General features: G+C 46.6%; 1 protein-coding gene across 1 annotated transcript; it reads right to left on the reverse strand.

Annotated features, from left to right (window-relative positions):
• Positions 1-421: 421 nt before the first annotated feature.
• Positions 422-13,400, reverse strand: LOC310712446 (guanylate-binding protein 1-like). Its single transcript, XM_083515508.1, has 11 exons — positions 13,166-13,400; positions 11,913-12,127; positions 10,710-10,837; positions 9,917-10,026; positions 9,126-9,325; positions 6,168-6,410; positions 4,626-4,909; positions 3,461-3,673; positions 2,931-3,033; positions 2,472-2,665; positions 422-1,325 (listed from the first exon to the last, which is right to left on the reverse strand). Exons 2-11 carry the CDS (start codon positions 12,106-12,108, stop codon positions 1,023-1,025), a joined length of 1,974 nt encoding a protein of 657 aa, XP_083371634.1. The 5' UTR covers positions 12,109-12,127; positions 13,166-13,400; the 3' UTR covers positions 422-1,022.
• Positions 13,401-16,154: the final 2,754 nt, after the last annotated feature.

Below are 16,154 nucleotides of genomic sequence, written 5' to 3' on the forward strand. Positions count from 1 at the left end.
GTTTTGCCCAATTCTCCGCTTTTGCCCAGTTTTCTTGCCTGTCCTCTGCTATTTCCCCTACATGTGCCATTTGTTGGCATCTGTCTGTCTCAAGAGACAATGGAGTGCACCTCCGGGGGTGAAGCCAACCTGCTGGAAAATCACAGCACTGGTTGTGGCTGCAGAGACTGGCAACTTAGCTGCTGCCTCCCGTGTTGTTTTTGCTACATTAGCAACACTGAAGTGATCTCTCCATGATGCAAGCCTGGGCAGTGTGTATGGAGGTCCTGGGCTGTCCAGCCGACAAGACCCTGCTTCTCAGCCTCACTGATGTGGTCCAAAGGAAAGCAGAGCAATGTGTTTGGCATCAGCTTGGCTGCAAGATTTGCTGGAAGAGGCATAAAATCATAAGGCTATAAGCAGAAACCAGGCCATTTATTTTATTTATTTATTTTCTATACAGCTTTGCATGCATGAAAAGAAATAGCATATAAGAAAACAAGTTGGACACAACTATTCACTTAGTTCTCTAGCCAGTTAGAAACTCAGATATATAAGCTGGGCGCCAAATGGCTCCTTAAAACAGTACATACAGCCGAAGAGATAAGACCGTCTTCTGCTCCCCCACTCTTCCCAGACAGGCATGTGATTGACACCAATCTCATCTGCAGCATCGGAGGCGGGAAATACTAACAGGTTACAGCCGCCAAAAACAGGATGTCTGGTTGCCATTTTGGGGCCAGGCAGCTCAAAAGTCATATTTTTCAATACAACTTTTTGGTTCCTGAAATTTGTTCTGATTGTGCAGATAAAATATTACAGAGAATTCTACAGGATGTTTAAAACAGGCAAGAGCCAAGGATCCCCAGGCATCCACCTTCCCCTGGTCCCAAAGTGGCCAGTAACCGGGTGCAAAATGCGCTTGGCGAATTTCAAACACTGATCTGTACATAACACTGCAATGAAGGTGTGGATGTGGTGATAAGATAGGGAAGTCAGCGGAAAACTAAGGACAACTAGCCCCATTTATTCCCATGCTGGAACTACTTTTTCTTTGGTGTGCTCCTTACATTCTCGGGTGGGTTTTCACTCCTTGGTGTGCTTTTTACACTCTGTGGTGCACTTTCACTCCTTTGTGGATTTAGAACACTGGAAAGAATGTTACTCTGCATCCTGTACTGTATGAACTGTGTTCCCACAGTTCCCACAGTTGACAACATTTTTTCTACAGCAGACACCACATGGGCCACCTTGGAGTTATTACTTTCTTCTTTGAGACGTTGGATTTCACTTTCCATCTCATTGGCCCTCTGCTGAAATCCTTCCTTCAGCAGTTCCTCTTGTTCCTGGGAAGTTGAGAAGCACACAGAGACAGTTTAGTTGACGGATGGATAAGAAATGGGTCAGCATCTATGAACAGGGATGGGATCAGGCCAGACCTGGACCACTTTGTGTGGCAGTTGTGTTTTCGTAGCCAACCAATGCATTTCCCACTGTGTTGCCAAATGGCCTCCCATAAAACCAACTGTCTCCAAACTAGACCTGCTTTTTTATTTTGAGCATATAGGAATTTGTGCAAAATCTGACGTGGTTAAGAGCAACAGAAGCTTGGCTATGCACAACAAACAAAATTCAGCTCAGCTCTGCTCTGTGTCCTCAGGCAAGCCAATATCTCTCAATCCCAGCTGGACCCATACCTTCACAGATAAGAGCCACAGTCAACGCTACAAATATTAATGGACTCTCACCATCCATGACCACTGGCTGAGGCCGATGGGAGCTGGGGGCCACTAACATTTGGAGGGTACCATGCGGACTATTCCATCCTATACTGTATGGGCAAAATTAGATCCTGACCCACCTCAAGGGGTTGTTGTAAAGAGAACAAAGAAATTGTATAAGAAGTTGTTTGAACACTCAGGAAAAGTACTGTAGAAACGCCAGCTAACGTCTATTGAATATATGGAACCTAGGTTTTACCAAGCCACAGTGAGTCACTGAAAAGCTCCCAGACAGAGCAGCTTTCTTGCCTGTAAGAGCATATTATGCCCATTTTAAAGCAGGTTCTCTAGTTAGGGATTTTCCAGGCACAAATCAAGGTGACGGCAATCACCTTTAAAGCATTAAATAATTTGTTCTTGATTTTGCTTGAAAGACATAGGGTTATGTGGCCTGTATAAAGAGGGTGATGGCATATCCGGGAATATACGATTTATGTTGAGACATTTAGAAGGGTAAAGGAGGCTATCTGTGAACTAGATCTGGCCTTGAATGGAGGAAGAATTCGGCTTCTATGCATCATCCTAAAAAGAAAGCAGGAGCAGGGGAAATGGGACCCTCCAGATTTTTCTGGTCCATGAACACTGGCCATACTGACTGGGAAAGGTGAGAGTTGGCTCCAACCACATCTGGAGGACCACAGACTCCCCACCCCTGGCCTAAATATTGAATCTTCCAGTGGGTCAGTCTGCATCTGACTCCGCTCTCTTTACCTTGAGTTTATGCCGTATCATCTTTTCTGTTTCCTCTTCCACCAACTTCTTCTCTTTCTCCATCTTCTCCTTCAACAGCTGGAGCTGTTCAGCGTGGCTTCGCTTCTCATCCTCCACCATTTGCTTCAGTCTGGCCTTCTCCTGCTCCAACAGCTTCTGCTGCAGCTGGGCTGCTTCGACCTGAGCGCGCTGGGCTGGGGGCCAGCGAAGGAAAAGAGACAACATGAATACTGAGGGGGCTGCCATCCCTCGCCGCTATCTCCCCTTCACCCTGTGTTCTGTTCAATGTTCTCTCCTTGCCTGAAGATGAGAATACTACATCTGTCGCTATGCCATTCTGTAAAAAGGTACCACAACTGTAACCCTTCCCTGGGAACTCAGCCCAGCCAGAGAAGGCCAGGACGTTTACTTTCTAATACATATAATTTATAACATATACTCATTGCCTTAGATATGCACCTTCAATTTCCTTCTCTTTGTCGGTCAGGGCGTGGTCCATCTGAAGGAGAGAGTTTGCCACCGTCTGCTTGGATTTCAGGAATTCTTCAAGAGCTTTGTCTGCCTGATAACACATTGAGAGCAAAAGTTATTCATTTTACACTATAATGGGGGGACGGACAAGATTATATATTGTGATTAAGGACAAAAATTGGTGTATAGTAAATTAATAATTGTATCTTAATGAGGCGCTGAGAAATTTATAATAGTGGTCCCTATTCCCTCTCACATAGCCTACAAGTCAAAGGTCTTTTAAATTATTTTATGTAAACCAATTTAATATATTTTTCATTGAACAGAGTTTATTCATTTTGGTAAGTAGACGAACAAACTAATTCACTTTGAATCAAGCCCTATTGAATTCAGTGGGGCTTTCTCCCAAGAAAATATTCACAGTATTGCACTCCAGGTCTAAAGTTTGGATCTGTCCTCAGTCAGTATAAGAATGCTCATTCTTTGGATATCACAGAAATGCTGGCTTCCTGCCCTACCTGAATTCCTTTCTCAGGTACCAAGTGGTATTTCTTCTCTATTTCATCCCGTTTCTTCAGATAACGCTGGTAGCCACCAGGCACAGAGTAAATTCCCATCCGGAGTTCATCTTCTAGCTCCTGGGAAAGATCCGTCAGCACGGCAAAGCAGCGGTCAAAAGACGCCTGCTCATTCTTCCTGCAGAACTCTTCCTTTTTCTGCTTCAGCTCTTGCTACGAGAGACAGAAAATTGGCAGAAAGATGATCTGTTAATAATGATGAAAAGCTTTTCCTCTTCAGTGGAAAGACTTACTAACAAGGCCACATCAAAACTGCACTACAAATTTCAATTGAGTTTACTGTCCCCACTCCCACCGAAAATCGTGGGAACTGGCTACGACACCAATGATCTAGAACGGCTGCATTTCTAAAATGTAGGCCAGTTTAAGTTGTCTGGCTCCACCCTTCCTAAAGTTTAAAACTAAGTGTGTACCCAATCAAACTGCAACCCTACCAGTCTTCTGGGATATGTGTTTGTCTTCCATTTCATCTAGAGAATGTGTCTTTCACAGATAACTAAGCGAGCAATCCTACAGCAAGATGCTCCACGATGAACGGGCTGGGATCCAGCGGATCTCTGGCTGAGCCAGGAAGTTCCCCACACAAGCAAGCTATGCTGGCTTCGCTCCCTCATGCTCGGTTCAGTCGGGGATACATCAGAGTATCCCCCTGATCCTGGTTCAGCCATGACTCACATCTCGAGCTGGCCTAAAGCCTGAAAAGGGGGTCTGGTGGGGGCAGGACTGGGGGGGGGGGGAATCCTAGGCCTATTCTGCTCAGTCGTGTGACCTGGAAACCCAATGAAAATTCAGATGGCCAAGGGGATGGTGCAGTTCAAACACTTATTTTACAGGTTTGTTCTCCCTCTTCCAGGCTTAGGATTGCTAAGCAAGCAGTAGCTCAATGGCTGAATGGAATTTGGTGTATAACTTTACACCAGCTTAGCTTACAGCAGCCTGCTTTATGCCACCTTTCTATGTTCCTTTTTGCCTTTGGATAACAAGAGGCTGTCTCCATTCTGAAGAGAGAGATTTTTAGAAAACCGTGCGAGTTTTGGAAGGCCCTCCTAGCTGTGAGGCTCAGAGCTATGCTAGGTAAGCGTTTATTCTGCTAAGTTTTATTTACCTCAAGCTTCTCTTGTGATATTTTTACCAACTCATTGCCAAAAGCACCGGCCATGAAGATGCCAGTGGCTTCCCTCTCACACTCGGCGTGCACCGCCAGCAGCTCATTGACTGAGCCCGTGGGCAGGTTCAACCGCTGCCCCATCCGCTCTTCGTAACAGGAAATGGCATCACACACAGCTGCAGCGTTCTCAATCTCTGCCAGGGCCAGCACAGCATTCTCCAAGCAGGGCAAATCCCCACTGTTGATAGCATTGACGTAGGTCTTCACCAGGTTCTGAAGCACTGAAGAGGGAAGAATTGGGCAAAGTCACCAAATCAGAAATGGCAGAACAGGGATGCCCATCCCACTTAACTTTTGTACGCCAAGGAAATGTATCCCGAGTCAAACATCTTTCAAACGTTTGTACTATGACTGGGGACACGTCATCCACTGTACCTGCAGATTTCTCATAAAAGCAAAGAAATAGATATTCTGCACAAAACAAGAGGCAGAGAGGACACTTTTTTAAAAGGAATGTTCTAGCCCTCATGCCTGTAGAAAATAACCTGAAATATGAAGGAAGCACTTGGGAATGCTTAAAAAGCAGAGATTACTATTCTCTGCCCTGCACCCACATCTCATTCCTAATTATTATTACCTCTCTATGCTACATATGTATTATTGCCTTCCGTACTTCTGGTTCTTGCCAAAACTGGAAGCAGCCCAATCCATAACTCATTGTCAGCACAGTGTGTATCCTGCAGCCGTGGGGCCACACTGTGATAAGTATGAAACAGCACAACTGGGCTCAGAACCCAGCTCAGAACCAATATTTTATTGAATACAAGAAATAAAACATCAACAAAACAAGGAACAAAGCCCCTATATTAGCAGCACCATGGGGAATTAACTCTGCAGAAATAGGCATGGAAGCGCTTGGTCTATTAATTCTCAATAAATAAAAGGGGGAGGTGGTGAACAGGATTTTTAGTAGCCAAATGTCATGGGTTCAAGTCCTTGCTTGCTGCAGAAGCATAATAAATGATGTAAAGCGTTTAAAACAATGCATACAATGTTGCTTTCTGCACAAATGACGCAACCAAATTTCTCTGAAAGTAGAATTTGGGTTTCATCACAGAATCATTACTGTATTTTATTCTGTGTATATAGTTTTCAAAATAAATTCTAGCTAAATGATGTTCAGCAGCCAATCAAGTGAGCAGTTTACATGCAATTCAGCCTGGACGTGAACAAAGAAATTATCAAACTGCAGAGCAAGGCAAACTAAAGCATTTTCTACAGTCAGGTGGGTCACTATTGGTTTCTGATGTCACCTGATCCCTTCTTGGCTGGTAGCTGAGTAACACCATTCACCTCAAGCTGACAGCTTCCTACACCCCCAAACTGCTCTGGAGGAAAAAGCCCCCCATCCATGGGGTTCCCAGATTGAGACCAGTTATTAGTATTATTAGAACGGCACTGGGTAAAACTAATTACTCTAATCAGAATGGTTCCCTACCCACCAACCCCAGCCTACAATCTTTCAAAAATGTTCCCTACTTATTCCTGTCACAACATGGCCTCCCGGGACTGTCTTGGGTCGAGATGTCTCCCAGATGTGTTGGCAGAAACGGCCCACCGGCTCCAATAAATCTTCCTCCAAATCATCTTCTTCCAGTTCCTCCAGCCGAGACAACTTTTTCCTGCTAGCTGGGCGGTCAAACGTGAAACATTTCCGCGAAGGAAAGAATCTGCGGATACATGACCTAGGCATGTTGCACCTCTGGATTTGCTCACTATTACCTGGGGGAGAAGAAGTGTTAGTATACAAGACAATCGGTTACTACCGCCAAATTCCACAGAAAATGTGCCAACCATCTCCCTGGTGGAGCAAACTCACCTGGTTATCTGTAAACATTCAAGTCTCCATGCCAACTTGATTGACACCTGAGGTCCCAAGGCTTGCTGTAAACTGAGTTAGGATATTGCTCTCTGTTTCAGCACTGCAATGTTATGGCCTTACTCTGAGTACAGTGGTACCTTGGGTTAAGTACTTAATTCGTTCTGGAGGTCCGTTCTTTTTTTTTTATAATCATATTTATTAAAATTTCCAATAATAACAGAATAGAAAAGATAGAAAAGATAAAGAAAAGAAAGAAAAAGAAAGACCAATTTTAAACCCTTATTTTCATAACCTTCTTTCTGGGACTCCCTCCTTCCCCTCCCGACTGTATTCCCCTTTCCCTACGTTGGTTCCACAAGTTCTCATTCCCACTTTAAACCAAATATGTTGTACCTATTAGCCAATTTAAATTACAATCTTAACATCACTCATCTTTAACAAAATAGAACAAAAATTTTCCCCCCAAGATCTACCCCTTTTCCTTCCACGAATTCCCCCTTTTTTTTCCAAAACATGTTAAATCAAAATACCAAAGTTATATAGAAAGATAAAAAATAGAAGATAGAAAAAGATTCCAAAAATTGGTTACATAGCCTTTGGATTCTAGAGTTCCCCCTCCCTTCCCCGGTTTGGATTCCCCATGTCCATCAATCTGTATGTTGTCGGCCTGGAGGTCTCAAGTCCACAGCCAAATTTTTCTCAATCCATCTTGCCGGTATTCTTTAAATTTGCATGTTTTGATAATGTTTAATTTCAAAAGTCCAGTCTGATAGAGGCCTTTAATTTCCCTTGGTCGTTGTTGCTCCTCCCATTGTTCTTTCCGTGGCGTAGTTGGTCCTTTACTCTTTTGTTTCTTACTTTCTCAGGTTTCTGTCTTGTTCAGCTGCAAAACCGTTCTTATTCTGAAATCTAGTATCTCTACAGAGGTTTGTTATTCAGGAACAAAAACTTACGTCCAGTTCCTACCTTACTTCAATAGAAAGATTCTATTGTGTTGTCACCTCTGTAGACAAAACAACATTTCAGTTTTGCTACTTTCCCAGGAACTAAAACCAGTACACATCCCAGAGTAGTTTTCCACATACGCCACTTGTAATGTCCCAAAGCCCCTCTAGGGGGGTTGCAGTAACTTTGTGTCCTCTAATCCAAAAGTCAAGTTGTTGTTTCTTTCCCCTCCCCGACATTTTGTATCCATATTTATATCCAATTGTATCAAAATTAACCAGCAAAATACTTGTAACAAAGTCCTCTTTGTATTCTCAAGATTTGACAGCTACTTTGACAGCTGTCAAACTCTCCACCTCTCTCCGCCAGGTTCTCCGAATCGCCCCGGTTCCCAGGGGGGGGTTGCCTTTTCCCTCTCACCCTCGACTTTTCTCCTCCAGCACAATTCTTGTAATATCCCATCGTGGAATTGATATTTTTTATCAGCAATAAACTTCTGAATCGATCTTGGTTTCTCAGTCCTTGTTTTAGCATGTTTACAATCAGGGAGGGGACTGACTTCCTTTTTAGATCCCCCCCGCTCGTGCCGAATCCGAAAAAAAATTCCTTTTTTTTCTCCTTTTATACCCGGTTACCCAATTACTCACGGGTTGTTGTTAAATGTCCAAATTTCAAATGGAAGCCAGCGCTCTCCGACGAATGGCATGCGGCTGCGCTTGGCAGGGGAAGCGATAGACTCACAGTACCACGCCACTCCCCGGAACCCGATCCGTAGCCTTTAAAAAGGCTCCTTCACGAGTCGGGAGGGCGCTGACGGTACCAGCCGAGTCTCCATGTCCACGGGCTCCATGCCCGTGGTTTTTAAGGGTCCCCGCGTCGCCGGCGCGGTAGGACCCAGCCCCTGCCGAGCAGACTCCCTCCGGAGCTCGGAGGGAGTCCGCCATTCGGCGATGGCGCCAACCTGGAAGTCCCTGGAGGTCCGTTCTTAACCTGAAACTGTTCTTAACCTGAAGCACCACTTTAGCTAATGGGGCCTCCCGCTGCTGCTGCTGTGCCACCACGGCGCAAGTTCTCTTCTCATCCTGAAGCAAAGTTCTTAACCCGAGGTACTATTTCTGGGTTAGCAGAGTCTGTAACCTGAAGCGTCTGTAACCTGAAGCATCTGTAACACGAGGTACCACTGTATATATTTCCCTCTTCATAGTGCACTTACAGCTCGCATGTGTAAATTTGAGATTAGCAGGTAAGACTCCTATGTCATAGGAGTTTCAGGGAGCCCAGTCCAACTGTACAAGCAACTTAGCTTGGTGGCATGAGGTTTTGTGGCTTTTAAGCTTTTACAGTTTGGGTATTGACATTGTAATTGTTGTAGGGTGTTTGTAAACCTCCCTGGGAATACAATTGGGGATTGGCATGAAGAGTTATTACTCATGCAGTCTGCAGCCAGAGACATGTGCCTCAGGACCCAGTGGGATATATCTCTGTGTCTTGCTCCATGTAGCACAGGGGAAATCAGTTCAACCTCTTTAGCCCTCAGTGGCTATGTGACTCGATACATTCACCCACCTGAATATTAGGCCTTTTTGACTTAGATCATTTGTGCACCTCTCAACTAACGTTGTCCTCTCTCCATCTCAGACACTGCATTTTCTTTCTTGCAGTTACTGTACCTTTCTGCAGTCTCAATGCATTCTCCCGGTACCCATCCTCAGTTACAGGGTGTCCATCTATCTCCAGCTGTAGTGTGAAATCCCGCACTGCCCAGATGAAGTCTGGGAAGAAACGGACAAATTCGGCAGAGTTCTCCTCTTCTTCATCTTCCCCGGAGGAAGCTTTGGCTTTAATCCTTTTTGTCAGCTCAGTGACGTAGCTGGGGAATGCTAAGGAAAACAATTCCAGGGCTGGTTTGGGGCCTGTTTGAACCTGCAGTTGTGGGCTGGCCGGAAATGATGATACAGCTTTTGAGCAGAGAGATTTACACTACAGAAAGACCACATATAGTCATACCTTGGAAGTGGAACGGAATCTGTTCTGGAGGGCTGTTCAACTTCCAAAACGGTCGGAAACCAAAGTGCAGCTTCTGATTGGCTGCAGGAAGCTCCTGTAGCCAATTGGAAGCCGTGCCAGACGTTTGGCGTCCGAAAATCGATCGAAAACCGGAACATTCACTTCCGGTTTTCGATCATCTGGGAACCGAAATGCTTGAGTTCCAAGGCATTCGGCAACCAAGATACGACTGTATTGCAATTGTAATTAAGGCAGGGTTTTGTGGCAAGGGGCTGGCATCTCTCCTTTTTACACCTTAAGGCTAATTCCTAATTTTATGCCTTCTGGAGTTCCTGCCTGCACCCCCTCCCATGGAGTGAAACCCCTAGGGGGACAACCTACAACTGCCTCCTCCCAGTTCCCCCAGGCCAAGCGTGCAAGGCCAGCTGGGATTTCTGATGCCCCAAAAGGATACTGCAGGTTCTCCGGTGCATTTTGATCAATGGTGCCCATGCTGTTGTACACCAGGGTGCTGCTGAGCAGAATGGCCAGGGCAAAGATCCACGAGTCGTTCTGTGTGTTTCCCTGAAACAGAAATATAATATCAGTTACCACCGGGGGGGGGGGTTTCAGCCGGAACTCACCGGAACTCAGTTCTGCCACCTCTCTGGTAGACGCCATTGCCATTAATACCAGGTCAACACACAACACAATTGCCTCATTACATAAATCATGTTCAGAATACCACAACACAAACGCCTCTGACTGGCAACTTCTGCATTCCTATGGACTATTTCGGCTGAAAAAACCTGAAAAACCTCCTGGAAACCTTGTCACTGAAGAAGCCCAATGGGCGAAACAAGGATCTATCCTGAGAACTGGTCTTTCATCAGCTGCCTTATTGTTACTAAGTTTGTTACACTCTGAAGACATAGGACAATGCAGAAGGAAGATATCAGTATGTTGTTTCCCACAGGAACTGTACGTTGTAATCGTTGGACTTGACAATCTTTGGATTTGAATATCCTTAGATGTTATGACAATAAAAACATATAGAAGGTTAATAGTAATATGATATGTTATTGCCACCAGGAACTGTGCTTTGCAATTTTTTGATATGACAATTATATATAATGTTATGTTACTTTACAGCCACTTACGTGTGTGTTGTGGTATTCTTAACACCAGGTCAGCATATTTTGCCACAAGGCTCTTTTGAAAGGGCTAGTCTTCCGCTGTCATGCCAGCTGCCATCTCCCCCAGCTCACCTTCTGCACATCACCCAACCCTTCTGTGTCCAGCAACAGCAGTGTGAGGTCAGGCCTGTGGGGGTGAGGGAGGCACCACATCCAGATGCCCTTCGTGAGCCCCTGCACTGTGGCACCCAAACAAAAACCTGAGGAAAGAGCAGGCAATGATTCAGAGAGAGAAAACAACAGGTGCCATGGCTTAAGGCGCAGGGCACTGGGAAACCCCACTGAACTCAATGAAACATTTGTCACAGCCCCATCATAGCTTTAAAGCACACTCACCCCCCAAGAATCATGGGAACTGTCTTTTGCTTGGGTGCTGGGAATAGTAGCTCAGCAAGTAGTAAACTACAGTTCCCAGGCTTTAGGTTTATGGTGCAGATGTGACCTGACTTCTGCGTAAAGAGGGATCAGATGTTGAACTCTTTCTGGTTTAAACCCCTAGCACCTGTCCCCTTAGTGAATGAAAACTTAAGTGCACATAACAAAGAAGAACCTATGTAAGCTGTAAAGTGTCGTGCACATTGAACTTGGGACTAGGATGTGGAAGAACAGAGTTGGAGTCCACACGGGGAGACATTGGGCTAGTTCAGGGGTCAGCAACCTTTTTCAGCTGTGGCCCGGTCCACCGTCCCTCAGACCCTGTGGTGGGCCAGAGTATATTTTGAAGGGGGGGTGAACAAATTCCTATGTCCCACAAATAACCCAGAGATGCATTTTAAATAAAAGGACACATTCTACTCATTCTGATTCCAGGACTGTCTGAGGGCTGGATTGAGAAGGCGATTGGGCCGCATCTGGCCCACGGGCCTTAGGTTGCCTACCCTAGTTGCTGTCTCTCAGCTGAAACTACCTCACAGGGTTTCTGTGAGCATAAAATGTATATGGGGAAAACTGAATACCATCTGGAGCTCCTTGGAGGAAACTTGGGGTATATATATACGTAATAAAAAATAACCTGTCGTATTTCTGGACCCTCCTGTGAATTCTGCTGAGTGGGGACCCCAAACCTCTGCCTCAAAGTCCTATCTCCCCTCTGGTTCTGTATAAATATTAATTTACACCTCTTCCTCCATGCTTCTCCCCAGGCTAGGCAGAAAACCCAGGGGCTCTGATACCCTGTTCCAGACACACCAGACTCCACTGCCTTGCTCCTCATGCGAAGCTGCTAGACTCCAGCCCTTCCCTTGAATAACGGGGAATATTCATGAAGCCAGTCACCTTTTCTCTTGCCGGCAAGCCTGTTCATGAGGTAGGACTTGCCAGTGCGGTACAACCCCACAATGGCCACCACCACCACCGGCTGGCGGATCCTGGCAAGCACCTCTGCAGCCTCCCGGTTCACCACAAGCTTCCCGTCCAGCATGTTCTCAATTAGGCAAACAGGAGCCGCCATGTGGACCTGCCCTGGGGCCATCGTGCAAAAGATGATGGGTCTGCAAAAGGAAAACAGAGGAGCTCACAACACAGTGGAAACTCAAGTGTGTCTCTGCCTATTAGTGAGTCAGTGTTTCCCAAACTTGGGTCTCCAGTTGTTTTTGGACTACAGTTCCCATCATCCCTGACAACTGGTCCTGCTAGCTAGGGATGGTGGGATTTGTAGTCCAATTCAATTCAAGTTTGTCTCTGCCTGTGAGCCTGTGAATGAGTGGAACCTGACTGGAAAAAGAGTTCAGGAAGGGCACAAATCACGATTCAGCTTCGCCTCACTGGGATCCCAGATATCTTCTGGCACCTGAAAGTTACCCAGTTGGACATTCTCAGGATAGTTGTGACAAGTCTACCTCTGTCCTAGATGCTGTCATTTTTCTTTCATGTACACCTGGAAATAGACTTTGTCCATGCTGTCACCATCCCCCCCAGCACCGCACCTATGGCTTTCATTTTATCGGAACTGATGTGAAGCCGGCAGAACTGCCCCCCTCCCTATTTAAGAATACATTCTGGCGTGCCAACATTTTAATTCCCGCCCCTCCCGTGCCTCTGTTGCAAGAGCCACGTATTACTTATACTCTCGGCAAAAGTTGAAGCAAAAGTTCTAGCTGCACGCTGCAGGCTTGAAAGCAAAAGTCTCCACTGCAAAGGTCAGTGCGGGGGGGCGGGGAGGGCGCGGCACGGGACTTACATGTTTGGTTAACCCTTTCCTTTCCTTGCCAGCCACCTCCCCGCTGCTAGGATTCCCTTCCTTGCAGGTGTGTCAAAACTTGAATATTGGGGAGGCCCAGGTAAGCCCCACCCTGCATAATCGATCACATGACACGGTGCACACACCCCATTTGAATGACAATGCCCTTCAACTTGGGGTGGGGGTGAGGGCTCAAATATTTTATTGGGGGAGCAAAAACCCCTCGGCCCCTCCGAATTGGCTCCTACACTCCCTCGGCTAAGATTCCCGCGCCGTGTTTACCTTGCAAAAAGAAAAGAGAGCTAGGGATTAACAACAACAGCGACATCGCGAAGCTGCCGTTTCTTACTTTTTGGTGTTGTTTTCTTTTTTGCAGGGACGGGCCTCGGGAGGATGGGTCTTGACCGGACTCGACTGTTGCGGGTTCTCTCTTGCAGACGAGCTGGCAGGCCGGCAGGAAGAGGGAGAGAGCGTTGCTCGGAGTTCCCAGCGGAGACGGCGGGAGGGGAGAGCAGGAGAAGCTCAAGCCTCGCCTTCGGGGTAAGAGCAAGAACTCGGGAATTGCAAGACGCTTTTGTGGCTCGAAAACTCTTGCAGCGCCCCAGCTGCTCTTTCAGGAAATGCGAGGGCTTCAATATGTGCGAGGACCGAAAGCGAAAGTGCCCGGGCTCCGCCCCTCTTTCTCTGAAAGGAGCGCGATTCTGGGAAACGAGCAAACAGAAAGGCAGGTGGAATTAAGCAATTGGGGGGGAGGGCGGAATCCTTCCAATAGCACCGTAGAGATCGGCTAAGTTTGTTATTGGCATGAGCTTTCGTGTACATGCACACTTCTTCAGATACACTGAAACAGAAGTCACCAGACCCTTATATACAGTGGCGTTTCGTGGGGGGTGCAGGGGGGGCCGCCCGCACCGGGCGCAACATCTGGGGGTTAGGGTTAGGGGGCGCAAATCCACGGGTTAGGGGGCGCAAATCCACGGGTTAGGGGGCACAAATTACTTGCCTTGCCTCGGGTGCTGACAACCCACGCTACGCCACTGCTTATATATAGTGAGAGGGTGGGGAGGGGTATTACTCAGAAGGGTGGTGGGAATGGGTGATTGCCTGATAGGTGTGGTTAACGACTGCAATTGGTCTTACAGGAAAAAGCAAGGGGTGAGATGGCTAAAAATAGCTTTATCATGTATAATGAGATAAGAATCCAATGTCTCTATTCATACCAGGTATCTCCATGGTTTTAAGTTTGGTGAAGGTAAAGGAACCCCTGACCATTAGGTCCAGTCGTGGCCGACTCTGGGGTTGTGGCACTCATCTTGCTTTATTGGCCGAGGGAGCCGGCGTACAGCTTCCGGGTCATATGGCCAGCATGACTAAGCCGCTTCTGGTGAACCAGAGCAGCGCACGGAAACGCAGTTTACCTTTCCACTGGAGGTCTATTTATCTACTTGCACTTTGATGTGCTTTTGAACTGCTAGGTTGGCAGGAGCAGAGACTGAGCAACAGGAGCTCACCCCGTCGCGGGGATTCGAACCGGCGACCTTCTGTTTGTCAAGTCCTAGGCTCTGTGGTTTAACCCACAGCACCACCTGTGTCGCAATTCAGCAACTTATTCTGAAATTCTTTTGTAATAAGACAGCTACTTTGAGATCTTGTATAGAATGTCCTCGGAGATTGAAGTGTTCTCCTACTGGTTTCTCTGTCTTGTGATTCCTGATACAGTGGTACCTCGGGTTAAGATCTTAATTCGTTCTGGAGGTCCGTTCTTAACCTGAAACTGTTCTTAACCTGAAGCACCACTTTAGCTAATGGGGCCTCCCGCTGCCACCATGCTGCCACTGCTCAATTTCTGTTCTCATCCTGAAGCAAAGTTCTTAACCCGAGGTACTATTTCTGGGTTAGTGGTGTCTGTAACCTAAAGCGTCTGTAACCTGAGGTACCACTGTATCAGATTTATGTCCCATTTATCCCCTGGCATAGGGTTTGGCCTATTTATCCAATATAGAGAGCTGAAGAGCACTATTGGCATTTGATGGCATACACAATGTTAGAAGATGAGCAATTAAATAGTCCTGAGATGGTATGTTTGATGTTGTTGGGGCCAGTAATGGTGTTGTCCAGGTGTATGTGACAGCAAAGTTGGCATCTGGCTTTATTGCAGGCTCTGGTACCAGTGTCCATGTTAAGTCAGGTTGTTGTATTATTGTGGGTGAGGAGTTGTTTAAGATTGGGTGGCTGTCTGCAGGCAATGAAAGGTCTTCCTCCCAGAGCTTGAGAAAGAATTAAGCAATGGGTGTGTGGGCGGAGGGGCGGGCCAGTTTCCTAAGACACTAAATAGCTCAGGGTCCTTAAGAGAGAGAGAGAGAGAGAGCATGAAGAGCTGAGAAAGAACCTCTCCAAAGTGAATGAGAGGTAAATTGACAAATGCAAGTCCACAGAAGCAAGTGGGAAGTGATACACGTCGGGCAGCTGCTGGGTGTCCCTATAACCCCAATCTGCCACGGCATATGGCCCACTTTGTAGTTACTACACTACAGGGGTGCCAACTTGAATAAAATATTGGGGGCCCAGGTAAGCCCCACTCCACATAATCGATCACATGGTATGGTGCTCACACACCATTTAAACTTTTGTTGGGGGGGGGAGCTGGACCCCTCACATATTTTAAGGGGGGTGGGCAAATGGACCTCGGCCCCTAGGAGTTTGTGCCTATGCTAAACTCCACACATCCACACATCCATAGCTCCATTGCTTGACTTAAACCCTTGGCATTTGGGGGCTGGGAAACGAGGGAAGGAGATAGTTTGCTATCTGCGTGGGTCCTGACTTCACCCAAACAGTCCCAAATACACACACAATAGAAGAAGATCTGAACAAACAGAGCCATGGTCAGGGACCCTCCCTATCTATTGCAGACAAAGGGAGGCATCATTCTGTCAACAGCTAAATCTGGTAAAGAATTCCTTGCAAGACCAGAACAAACATCATGTGAGGCACTTGCAAAAGTGCTAACTCCACAGTTGAGAGCTCAGTGGACATGAAGGAGATGATGTTAAATGGCTGCTGGTTTTCTGTGTTTCCACTTTGCTGGGCATGGGATCTGGTTGGTTCTGTTCTTGGCTGTAATATTTGCCACAGCCTTACGGGAAAGATACAGTCAAACCTCGGTTCCCAAATGCCTCTGTTTTGGAACGTTTTGGTTCCTGAACACCGAAAACCTGGAATTAACTGCTCCGGTTTTCGAATGATTTCCGGAAGCCGAACATGCTACGCAGCTTCCGTTTTGAGTTTTCCTATTGTATTGAGGCTTCCGCTTTCAGTTGTCGAATGTTTCGGAAGTC

This window comes from Podarcis liolepis, assembly GCF_965112155.1.
Source record: "Podarcis liolepis genome assembly, chromosome: 7".
NCBI lineage: Eukaryota > Metazoa > Chordata > Lepidosauria > Squamata > Lacertidae > Podarcis > Podarcis liolepis.

What these genes read in the sequence shown, in the direction of transcription:
- LOC310712446 (XM_083515508.1), bottom strand. Translation starts at nt 12,108, where the DNA reads ATGGCCCCAGGGCAGGTCCACATGGCGGCTCCTGTTTGCCTAATTGAG. An exon ending in AATGCACCGGAGAACCTGCA is followed by an intron (nt 9,326 to 9,916) that starts GTATCCTTTTGG and finishes AGCATTCCCCAG; the next exon opens with CTACGTCACTGAGCTGACAA. An exon ending in CCATGTTGTGACAGGAATAA is followed by an intron (nt 4,910 to 6,167) that starts GTAGGGAACATT and finishes TTCCCTCTTCAG; the next exon opens with TGCTTCAGAACCTGGTGAAG.